At 47.4% G+C, this 11,887-nt stretch overlaps 1 protein-coding gene across 1 annotated transcript; it reads left to right on the top strand.

The window, feature by feature from the left end:
* Positions 1–2,300: 2,300 nt before the first annotated feature.
* DYNLRB1 (dynein light chain roadblock-type 1) lies at positions 2,301–8,186 on the top strand. Its single transcript, XM_057386618.1, has 4 exons — positions 2,301–2,486; positions 5,007–5,082; positions 6,440–6,607; positions 7,651–8,186. The coding sequence occupies exons 1-4, from the start codon at positions 2,301–2,303 to the stop codon at positions 7,692–7,694; spliced, it is 474 nt and encodes a 157-aa protein (XP_057242601.1). The 3' UTR covers positions 7,695–8,186.
* The last annotated feature ends 3,701 nt before the right edge of the window (positions 8,187–11,887 follow it).

Consider the following 11,887-nt stretch of genomic DNA (forward strand, 5'->3'; position numbering starts at 1 on the left):
GAGACCACAGCTTTGCAATGTCCCTGATCCTCCTTGAAGGGGCGAAGGTGGCATTTAGATTCTTCCTGTCATCAGGACTTCTCCTGCTGGCCACCAGCTTTCCCATCTCCCAAAGCTGAGATGGGCTTTGCAGTGATGTTCCAGTTCCCTCAGTGCTGACAGGGACACATCCCATTAGGTCACAGGTTGGACTTKATGGTCTCARAGGTCTTTTCCAACCTTGTTAATTCTGTCTCGGGGATCTGGTTATGTCCACTTTGGTCAARTGATCCCTGAAGTGGTCATCCTTCCCTGCTGCAGGTGGTGATATTCCCTGCTGCTGACCTTCCCACTGGGTTCTCCAAGGTGTTCCCACAGTCTCAGTTAACACAGTTTTGTCAGTGGCAGTAAATCCCAGTGATCATTTCCCATGCCAGGCAAATATGTGCAGTTACAACTGCCTTTTTCTGCAGCAGGGACGTTGGTGTGGAGTTGCCTCTTCCAAGCTTTGGATTGAACCACTTAAAAGCATTCTAGTGAGTTGTGTAAAGCCAAAATTAGACACTGCTTTGAGCAGCTTTATAAGAGTACAGCTACAAGGTTATTTCACATACAGCTGGAGTTTATTTTAAAAAGGTGAMAAATAATCACAATGCAATGTATGATAAATGTACATCTCAGGTTTTTTTCTGTTGGCTTTGATGATGATGGTGCTAATGTCAGCACCWGCCCTGGGTGTGGGTGTTGGTTTTGTTCATGGCAGGATGGGAATGGTTGGTTTGGGTRTCTGATGGCAGCTGTGCACTGTTTACTATTGCCCAAATTATCCACCACATCCTCACTATTGCCCAAATCATACCATCWCAGCTGGGACTAGAAGTTAAATCTGCCACTAGAAGTGGCAAAACCACTTGGCTGTAGCCAAGCTGTAAAATTTGTTGCTGGACTGGTAAGAGAGATTAGAATTTAACTGAAATTAAGTTACAGAGCTGTAAATAGCCACAAGAAGAGGAAACAGTATCTCTTGGATCCTAAAGGACTTTTTTTTCCTGATCTCTGGCAATGCCTGATCCTATATCCAGTCTCAACCTGTCAGCCCAGCAGCGCACAAATGACAGGACTCRTTGGAGAAGTCATTTTCTCTAGGGAGAAAGTAGCCCCTGACAGATTGGAAGGGCCAGTGAGTTTACTTGCTGTGCCAAATCCTGGCTTTCAAAGAGAAAAAAAAAATCCAGAAACACTTTGTGAGGGCATGTTTTACATTTTACCCAGCAAATACGTGTGAGTGCTGTGCGAGCTCAGCGTGAGCCATGTCTGTTTGCAGATTGTGGTGTCCCAGTGCTGAAAGAAAGGGCATCCAAACTGACTGAGAGTAGGGTTAGATGGGATATTGGGAAGGAATTGTTCCCTGKGAGGGTGGRSWGGCCCTGGCACAGGGTGCCCAGAGAAGCTGTGGCTGCCCCTGGATCCCTGGCAGTGCCCAAGGCCAGGCTGGACGGGGCTGGGAGCAGCCTGGGACAGTGGAAGGTGTCCCTGCCATGGCAGGGGGTGGGATGGGATGGGTTTTAAAGGTCCCTTCCCACTCAAACCATTCTGGGACTGTCCCACTTCTAGCAGGGCCTGGGGACAGGGGCAAAGTCCCGAATACTGCTGTTGTGTGTGTAGAACCTAGCTGGGGTCATGCAGGATGCAGTTCTTCAGCACATTATTTTGTTTTGCCACCAGACTGGGGGTCATCCCCAGTCCTTTCCCAAGGGAGCTGAGAGCTCATCCTTTCTTATTGGCAGGGGCAGCAGATGCTGTTACCCTCAGGACACGGATCCCCGGGGCTGTGGCAGGGACGTCCCAGGGTTTTAGGGTGCCCCGTGCCCTGGAGTGGCTCTGCTCCTGTCCRGGGGGGCTCCGGCAGCAGCTGAGGGGACATGGTCATTTGTGGGGACGAAGAACTCCCCTCGCCTATTATCATGGACTCACAGAAATTTGGGTTTGGGTTGGACAGAACCTTAAAGCTCATCCAGTGCCACATCCTGCCACGGGCAGAGACATCTTCCACTGTCCCAGGCTGCTCCAATGTCCAGCCTGGCCTTGGGCACTGCCAGGGATCCAGGGGCAGCCTCAGCTTCTCTGGGCACCCTGTGCCAGGGTCTCACCTCCCTCACAGGGAACAATTCCTTCCTAATCTCTAATCTAAGCCTGTTCTCTTTCACTGTGAACCAATTCCTGGTCCTGCCACTCCAGGGTCTTGTAAATAGACCTGCCCAACCTTTCCTGTAAATCCCTTTCAGGTAGTGCAAGGCTGGGGGTTCCCGCTGATGTCCCTAATGCGAGATCAGCGACCCGCCGAGTCCCCGGCAGCGGCCTCGAGGCTTTGGGGGAGGTTGGGAGCGATTGGGGCGGTTCGGAGGGATTTGGGGGTTCGGGGCGGTGTCCCCGGAGCGGCCCCGCCCCGCGTTGGAAGCGCTTCCGGGGCAGCGCCGGGGCCGAGACGGGGCGGCGGCTCGACCATGGTGGGTGAGGCCGGGCCGGGGCCGGGTGGGGCCGCGCTGGGGGTCTCTGTGCCCCCAGTCCTCGGGGGATCCGGGGGTCTCTGTGCCCCCAGCCCTCGGGGGATCCGGGGGTCTCTGTGCCCCCAGCCCTCGGGGGATCCTGCGGCCGGGTGGGGCGGGGCTGGCCCGGTACGGTCCCGGTGCCCGGCCCCGCGTCCCCTCAGGCACAGGCGCTGCCGTGCGGGCGGGGCCCGGCTAAAAGCGAGACCCCGCTGCGGGCCCCGGGGACTGTGCGGGTCTGGGAGCCCCCGGCCCGGTTCGGTTCGTGTCGGGTTCTGTGKCATTGCTCGGGCGGGGCCGTGTTTGAGCGGTGCTGGGGCTCGCTGTGACCGAGCCGGGGGTCCCCCGGCGGGTCCGAGGGGCTCCAGCGGCCCTGCCCGGCCCTGAGGCTCTGCGGGGAGAGGCCAAACCTTCACCCGATCCAGCCCGGCCCTGTGCTGGGCAAATACTCACTCCCAAACCTTCATTTCCTGCGGCTGCCAGGGCACATCCCTAAAGCTGGAAGCAGTCCGGAAAAAGAGACTGGGTTTGGCTGTTTAATAACCTGTGCTGTATTCCTCCTGTTGTGATTGTGTTGGAGGTTTCTCCCTKCTCAGATGCGTTGTTGGCTGTTGTATGTTGATGAAATTGGAGATCAAAATACATGTCAACATTTGTGAAGAAATAAATGCTGACTGAAGCTGTAGATGGAAGATTAAAATTATCTAATAAGATGWATTTTTTAGGCAAACGTAGGAGTTCAGGTATTCCAGATGAAAACAGGAAGACAAAGGCTGCTGTTGTACATATAGCAAAGAGTATTCAGCAGCAAAATGGTGATGAGGGAGTGTTTATTCTCCTTTTTCAAAATGTATCATCTCTCTTTCTCCATATACTATCTCTTGCAGTTGTTCAGYCCTTTGTTAAAATGGAGTTTGCGTGTTTCATGAATTAAATATATAACATTTTTGTCAGTTATGTTTTTGTTAGTGGGGTGAACTGCAAATGGCTTGCAGAGGTGCTTGACAAGCCCCAGGGTGAAAATAGGAGGAGTAGGATCTTCCCACATCAGTAGCAGTGAACTGYCAGAGCACCTATGAGTTAGATCAGCTGATGGTGTTAGAGGAAATTAAAAACTGCTTTCCTTCTTTATGGATGCTGCTTTGAATCTGAAAAGATTKGTTAAGGTCCTGTGAAGGAAAATATTTAATCAAGACTTAAATAGTGCTAGTAAGAAGGCAGGAAATTAGTCCTTAATTTCTTAATAGATTTAACAGTTTGCCACTATAATTTCTCAGCATTTGTACACCTTGTTCTTAGTTTCACTTCCCTTGTCTTCCATGTGAGAATAGTCCAACACTGAGATATTATCAGGAGTTTTGTTGAAAGTGCTTGAATTTTTCTGTGCTGGATCACACAGAAAACTTCTGCTTCACAAAGAGCAGCTCAGGTGGTCCCATCTCTTAGGAGCCACAGGTCATGTTACCAGCAGCACTCTGAGGAAAGTGCTGATAGTGCTGGGGCTGGGCTGGTGTTGTGTTTTGTTTTGTTTTGTTGTGTTGTGTTGATGGACAAGGTCTCTTTCCAGGGAACAGGGCTTGTGCTCTCTCTGTTTGCTGTGGGAGGAGCTGGAGATGTTTGTTCCAGGTGCCCAGGGAACCACTTACTCTTGGCCAAATGCCCCACACAGGTCTCACCTGTCCTGGTTCAGGTGATTCCTGTCTCCCCTCCTGAATCATTTCTGTGGGACTCTGCCTTGCAGGATCTGAAAGATGTTGTTTGTTTCTATTTCCTTTAATTGGAATAAAAAATGCCAAATACTCACCCAGCTGTGGAAAGCAGCTCAGGTGCTGAGGGTTTCCCACCTTACTACAGATCCCATAGTTACCTTTTGATGGAAGTTGCGCAGAAGGTTCTGAAACCTCCTTTGATGGTTTTTATAGAGAAGACAAAGGACTATTACCTTGGCCTGCATTTGCATTTTTTCTTTATTAAGTTGTAAATTATTGGTAGTGGTTACAGCCTTGCAGCTATCCCCAGAATTATAAACAAATAGTGTTCATTCCTTGTTTTTCCCTCACTTCTTTTATTTGTAATTGCTSTTGGCATTCATTTGATAAAAGGGAAGGTCATCTTGGCACACACAATGTATCTCTTTTCTACTTTTTTTCATAAAATCYATGTGGATTTTCAAAGACTATTTTTGTTTGACACCTAAATTGTTGCAGTCTGCAGCTTCCAGCTGCAAGCCTTAAGCAGGAGGCTTGGGGAGGAGAGAGGGGAGCTCTARGATGATAATCACAGATGAGTGATGAACAAAGGCAGATGGAAAATAACAGAAAAGTGGCACCAAAGTRCAGACACTTGGCTGTACAGACCCGAGGAGGCAGTGCCTGTTCAATCATCCCTGTGCAATTTTGTTTTTGGCCACATTATCCCAAAGCTTTGGTGGGAGGCAAAGAGCAGCTGTAACCCTGTRTTGATTTGTGCTTTCTCTTGCAGGCTGAGGTGGAGGAAACGCTGAAGCGAATCCAGAGCCAGAAGGGAGTGCAGGGAATCATCGTGGTGAATTCAGAAGGTGCTGTGTCAGCCTCGCTTTTCTCACCTATCCCTTACTCCAGCCAGTGCTGGGAGTGCTGATGTTCATACTGCTTGCACTTAGCTCAGAGTCTGGCTTTGTTCATACTGCTTGCACTTAGCTCAGAGTCTGGCTTTGGGAGAGGTTTTCCTGGAGCCCAAGGTGACAGACAGTAGCCAGGCTGCAAGAGAAAATTGGATTCCCATTTCTACACGTTCACTTTATTATTTTAGGAAATAAATTAAAATAATTTACAAAAGCATCAAAATATTTGAGTTAGGCTAGTGTTGGAGACCGGGTCTGTGAATACCTTTAGCAGTAGCACTGAGGCTCTCATGAGATGTAAATCTTGCTGCAGGGCCTGTCCTGAACACTGCTGACCTGGCACACTCCAGTTCTTTAGCACTGTCTTGTGCTTGTGGCCTCATGGAACTCATCAGCAAGTTACCTCTTTTTGGACTCTCTGAAGGGTCCAACAGAGAAACTTCTTCAGGACACTCTGAATGCACTGTGAACAGCCCAGCATCTTAAAACAGTATGATTTTCAGTTAAAATTGAATAAATAATCCTTAGGAAAGATGATAGTAGCTCCATGTGAATATCCTGAGGATCAGATCATGCAGCTTGGCYCCTGCTCACTGCTTTTCCATGACAGTGAGTGGGTTTTGCTCTCTGTGCTGAAGCTGCAGTGACTGAGCACACACCTGGTTYTGCCCTGCAGAGTTTGGTACTTGGCTGTTGTGTTCTGACATGAGCTGGGGTTTCACTGGCCTTTGGTGGGGAAACAGATCTAATGGGTGGCTCAAGTGTAAGGGAGGGAAAGCTCTGGCTGAGCAGCATGTCTGCCCTCCTGGCTGGTGATCACTGAACCYGGGACCTCCAAGGACTGCACCACCTCTTACAGCTGGATGTTGGAGCCTCAGCCTTGGAGCTGTGTGATGCAGCAGTTGATGTCCTCYGTGATCACTGATCCCAGCCTGACCTACTTGCATCTCATTTAACTGATATTTGGGAACTTCTCAGAAAGGAAAAAGTGTCCCCAGTCAGGAGAAAAAAMTGCAATATTGGTATTTCCTCTCTCCTCTACAGATAATTAGTTTTGCTACGATTTATGTCTGTTTCTAACTCTCAAAATGCAAAACTAAAGCTSTGATGATACTAGAGGTAAACAGTCCTCAGCTGCACTTGTGGTTCCAGGTCTCAGCTTTTTCACATCTTGGTTTTTGTTCATRTTTTCCTCTTGCCTTCAAGGAGACCTCTCCTTACCCCTGGTGCAGTGACCACTGAGGTTGGACCTGCTGATTGCTAGTGCAGATTTGGTTGTGGAGGTTTGAGCCTTGCTGTCCCTGTTCTGCAGGTATTCCCATCAAGAGCACCATAGACAACACCACCACCATCCAGTACGCCGGCCTGATGCACAGCTTCATCTTGAAGGCCAGGAGCACCGTGCGGGACATCGATCCCCAGAACGACCTCACATTCCTGCGAATCCGCTCCAAGAAAAATGAAATCATGGTTGCCCCAGGTGAGAGAGCAGGGTGAAAGCTGCAATCAGGGGTCCAGCAGGATTGTTTTCTGACACTGTCAGCCTGAGAGAAGTCTGCCTGCTGCTTGTGCTCACATTGGATAATCCCTTCTTTCCAAGAGGCTGTTCCTCATTCTGGGGAGTTGAAAGCTTTATCGTTGACCTAAGTTTGCTTTGTCATGTTGGAATGTGGCAAATCCCTTCCCTCATTTTGTGTTGATCAAAGTAGAAGGTATTAGATAACTCTTGAGTGTGTACTGCACCCTCTCATGCTTTGTTTTTCAGTATAAAACCCCAGGATTTGGAAAAGAATATGTTTTGAGAGCAAYTTCCATTCAGAACTGTGGACTGAGTAATAAAACACAACAGTCCTGATTTTCCAGTTCTGGGAAAAGTATTAGAGCACATTGTACCTGTAATCGTGAGCTGTGGAATACAGCAGCAACAGCAGCCTTCTTTTCAGAACATCCTCAGTATTTCATTGAATTCCAARCCGGGAAGTGGCAAAATGAGTGCAGGTCCCTTATGTGGCAGGAATTGTCCCTGCATTCTCCCTGCTGGGATGGGGCTGCTGCAGAGGCTGAACAGGGAATGGCAGTTCCCCCAGGCAGGGGTGAGTTGGGCCGATCTTAACACAGGCTCTGGTTCATGCTGAGGCAGCCTTGGATTTCCACAGGAAGGATGGAAAGGGAGGAATAAGCGTTGCTCCAGGAAAAACTGTAGCCCCCAGTGTGCCTGTGAGAGAAGGGCAGTGACTGCCTTGTACCAGTGTTGCATGTGCCAGTTACTGTTTCCTGGCACAAACTGGGTTAAATTCAGCTGCCTTGGTAACGTGCAGTTTCTAAAGCTGAGAGTTTTTCTCAGTAAAACCCATAAAATAAATTAGCAAAAACGTGGAGCCTGTTCTGCTTATTGAGAATGAATGTCAGGGCAGTGGAGTTCCCACAGCGCATCAGAGGKATGTGAAAAATGTTGAAATTTACTCTTTCTGTGAACAAATATCAGCAATGAAAGAATAATTTTCTTTTTTCTTTTCCCTTCAGATAAAGACTATTTCCTGATTGTCATCCAGAATCCAACTGAATGATTACACCGACTCAGTCTGGTCTTTTCTCTTTGCTCAACTGTTTTATTTTTTATTTAATGGTAAAGAATAGAGCATTAGTGTTAACTGTGCTGTGCCTCTTCAGTAACATTTGGAAGAAGAAAAGCAGGTGGTTTTGTTGTCTACAAACAGAAAAAAATGGCGCTTTTTGTATTGCAAATTGTTTTGAGGGGGAGCTGGTGAGTTGGAATTGGGCAGTAAAAAATGCAACAGGATACTTTCAGTAGTTAGGAAAGTAATATAATAAAATTTAATAATAACCAAAAACCGACTATTCTTTGTATGCTTTCATGTTTCTTTCACCAACTGAGCTCTGCTTTTAGTTTTGAACACTGTTAGTTTTGAATGGCTGTAAATATGACTCTGCCTGTCCTCTAGTTCTGTCTTACTCTGTAGATTTTACCTCAAAAAATCTGACCATAACAAATTAAAAAGTGTCACAAGTGACTGGCTTTGTCTTATGTTTTTCTTCTGAAGATTCTAAATATTCTCATAATGGATTGAGTTTTTGTTCACAAACCAGAACCTTTCTAGGACTGTTTTTGTTTGTTGCTTCTCTGAACAAGGATTTGGCCCAAAGGCAGTGCATTCGCAATTGGCTGTTGTGTTGGAGCATTTTCCTACCACTTTCCTTCTGTTCAGACAGAATTTTCATGGCTAAGGAAGGCTATTGATGCCACCTGTGGGAACTCTTATGCTGTCACAGCTCAATAGCCAGTTTGATCTGCTATCTTCCTTTAGTATCTTCTTGTTGATGTCATTAAGGACAAGAATAGCTTACATGGTTACTCCAAAATGTTCAAGGGGTTGACTTGATGGAGGTGTTTGGTAAAAACGTTGGTGTGGTCTTGGGCACTTGTGGCTTTCAGGGCCAAGTGATGGATGGGTGTGTGTGGACTCAGATAGCCAGAGTGCTGCATGTTCAGTGKTTTTTCTGTGCTTTTTCAGACCTGGACATTAATTTACAGACTGTGTCAAAGCTTTTAGGTGATGATCATGACCCTGAAGATCAGAAATGCCTTTTGAGCTCTGTAGCCCTGCAGAATCAGTTTTKGGTGTCTCAGCTGCCCCTGTGACTYRGTTGTTGCTGTTCATGAGCTCTCTCTCCCTTCACAGTGTCTGGTTTAAGCAATTCCATCAAAACAGGGAATATGGTCTGGAATTCTGCTTGCCCTTTGGAGCAGCTCTTGATTCACAGCAGTTTATGTRTTGCCTGTGATCTGCAATAATTGAATGCTGCCTCCCAGAAAAATGTCCTCCRGCAAGCTGAAGTCTGGATAATAACTGAGCAGTGAGGCAAGGCAGAAGAAAAATGTGACCTCAGTGATCTCTCTCTGTTGTTGTTTGTAATCCAGAGAAATATTTCCTTGAGGTGGTGACCTGATTATGCATTTTGGCTTTACTGAGTAGGTGGCAGTGCTGCTTCTCTGAACAGTGAACAATGTGCAGTGTTCTGTGTTCTTTGGGACACTTCCTTAAGGACATCTGTCCTGCTRGTGGTTTTGTGTCATAGGAGCATGGGACAGAGAGTGTTAAGTGTTGAATTTTTATTTAAAACAATAATAAATAACCTATTGCAAAACAAAGATCATGGCCCTCTTCTGCTGTGTTGAGATCACAGATTTGCAGTGGAAATGACTGAGTTCCTGCTATGTGCTGGTTGGGTGGAGGGTTGGGGATTGCTTTGGGTTGTTTTTTCTAAGGGGATTGAGAGCAGCCTGGTATGAAATATATTTGGGAATTTCAGTGAAAGAGTCTTAAGCTGGGTTTGGAGTCTGGAGGAGCTTGTCAGATCCCTCTGGGCAGGGCCTTTCTCAGGCCATGTAGTTCCACCTTTACACCAAAGCATCAAAGTTAATTCATATTTATTTTTCRAAAAGGGCAAGGGGTGAAGGAAGCTGAAGAACAACAACTTCCATTTAGTTACTATGGAACAAGAMTGTTTTATTGGATTGGGAGCATCARAGGGTCACAGAGCTGGCAGCAATGTAAGTTAGGGGAGGGTTTCACTTTCCCTAAATTATAAACAGGGTCCAAAAAGGGATGGATGGAGTTCAGTTTCTTGTCCTGTGCTTGGTGAGCCTGGGMCTGATCATTTGTGCTAAATTGAGGAAGAGTAGAAAAAGGAGCATTATGGTTCATTTGGCATAGACAGAAGGGGCRTGGATCACAGGAGTGCCTGAACAGYCTGTGCCACCTGCACCTCAGAGCTGCTCTGTGCTGGAGACTGGCCTGGTTTGCTCTCTTGGAAAAGTTTTGGTTTTGGTGGATCCCTCACTGAAGGCTGAGGGAGCATCTGCTGTTGGGATGTGGGAAACAAACCCTGATGCATTACAAGGCAATGAAAGGGAGTCTGAGGKGTGGCTCTGGGCTGGGAACAGCAGCACTTGAGCCCCAATGATGTACTCTCCTGTGCTGCCTCTGTGCCAAGACAAGGCTCAGGCAGAGCAGTGGAGGTGACACTCCATGGGCATGGAGACAACTTCCCAAGCAACTCTTCCCATGCCTGAGGTGGCTGATGATGTGTCCATCRTGTACAGGACACTCAGGAGCTGTGGCTGCCCCTGGATCCCTGGCAGTGCCCAAGGCCAGGCTGGACRGGGCTGGGAGCAGCCTGGGACAGTGRAAGGTGTCCCTGCCATGGCAGGGGTGGCACTGGATGAGCTTTAAGGTCCCTTTYAGCCCAAACCAGTCTGTGATTTGTGTTTGTGCTTGTCTTAGCTACYTCTCTGGGAGACAAAGGCGAAGATCTCCCACGAGCAGAGGTTGGGCTAAAGTGAGCAGAGCTGCAGCAGCTGCAGGAGAAGCAGAGACAGCCAGGGGGTGCAGGGGCAGGAGCTCGGACACTGCCCTGGCCAGSAGGAGCCTGAGCATCGRCACAGTTCTGCYGACAAAAATACACTTCATTTACCCRCATTACAGGCTGCCTTCRGGGAGATTCCCCTCAGTGGCGTGGTTTCACAGGATCCAGSAGTGTTCATTGTCAGTGGTGTTACCCTGTGGAATGCTGTCATGTGGGAAGCTCGTTGTTGGTTCCAGGTCATGTTAGGACAGCTGACTGGTGCCTTAAACCTTTGATCCAGGGGGAGCTGGAATCTGAAATGCCTCCTTGCCAATGACATCGGTGAGACCAGGCAAGAGAGGTGTTAATGTGTGGTGCAGAATTGTTCAGGAGGCTGAGGGCTGAAGGAAGGAGTGTAAAAATCATGCTCTGCTGTATTAGAGGGAAAACTTCTTTGATCCATGTGCCATTTCTGTAAGTACATTAACATGCTGAGAAGTTCCAGAGCTTCCATGAAATTAGGTCTTTTCTCACTCTCCAGGTGTCTGAACAATATTCTCTGGAATTGTGGCCCCAGTCCTGCAGTGAGGTCTGCGTGGATAAAAACAGGGGCCACATCACTGGAAAGACTTCCACATTCCTCTCACCAAAAAGAGCTTCACACTTTATAGCAACAGCAATACACCCCTCTGGCTGAGGATGAAGTCTGTGAGGTTCTTCACTTGCCATGCCTGATTCAACATCTCTGCTTTCCCTGAGGTATTTTCTGATTGACAGGACCTATATCAGAGATTAATGTCTCTACTTGTATCTTAATTACGGAAATGAATCTGAAGGGTTCGTACTTCCTTACCAGTATGTGCTTTTTAACAGCACTGCTTGGTCAAGGGAAATCCATTATATTGACCATGAAAGTGTTTTCTTTCTCAGGTAAACTCAACAAGGAAACAAGAATTTCTTCAATTCTCATTAAACATATTTTTTCTTTTAATTAGTGACACGATAATCAGAGCTGTTCTTTCATAGCTGCATTGTTCGTGTATTTTTTTTACCAAGGTTGTACTTAATCCTTTAACAATTTGTGTTCTCTCCTGTTTCGTGCTAATTCACTGTAACAATGAGACATTGCTCCGACAGGATACAGCTCCTGTTGTGGCGTGCACTGAGGAAGGATATTAAACCTGGCTATCAGTGAAACACTGACGCTCTGTTTGCAGTTGTTTTTGATTCATTTACCAGCTCCAGAAATAGCTGCCCTATTTGTAGTTATGCTGCGGGCTTTAAAATATTCAGCATAGYCGTGGCTCTGAATGCAGTGGGGAAAACAACGGGCTCATTAGCAGGGAGATGATTGGGGTAGACGTGGGAATTGCAAATGTCTGAGTATCTGTGT

The sequence above is a fragment of the Malurus melanocephalus genome, unplaced genomic scaffold (assembly GCF_030028575.1).
Source record: "Malurus melanocephalus ecotype Western Australia unplaced genomic scaffold, MMel_1.1 scaffold_1008, whole genome shotgun sequence".
Classification (NCBI taxonomy): Eukaryota; Metazoa; Chordata; class Aves; order Passeriformes; family Maluridae; genus Malurus; species Malurus melanocephalus.

What these genes read in the sequence shown, in the direction of transcription:
- DYNLRB1 (XM_057386618.1), top strand. Translation starts at nt 2,301, where the DNA reads ATGCGAGATCAGCGACCCGCCGAGTCCCCGGCAGCGGCCTCGAGGCTT. An exon ending in GGGGCGGCGGCTCGACCATG is followed by an intron (nt 2,487 to 5,006) that starts GTGGGTGAGGCC and finishes TTTCTCTTGCAG; the next exon opens with GCTGAGGTGGAGGAAACGCT. An exon ending in CATCGTGGTGAATTCAGAAG is followed by an intron (nt 5,083 to 6,439) that starts GTGCTGTGTCAG and finishes CCTGTTCTGCAG; the next exon opens with GTATTCCCATCAAGAGCACC.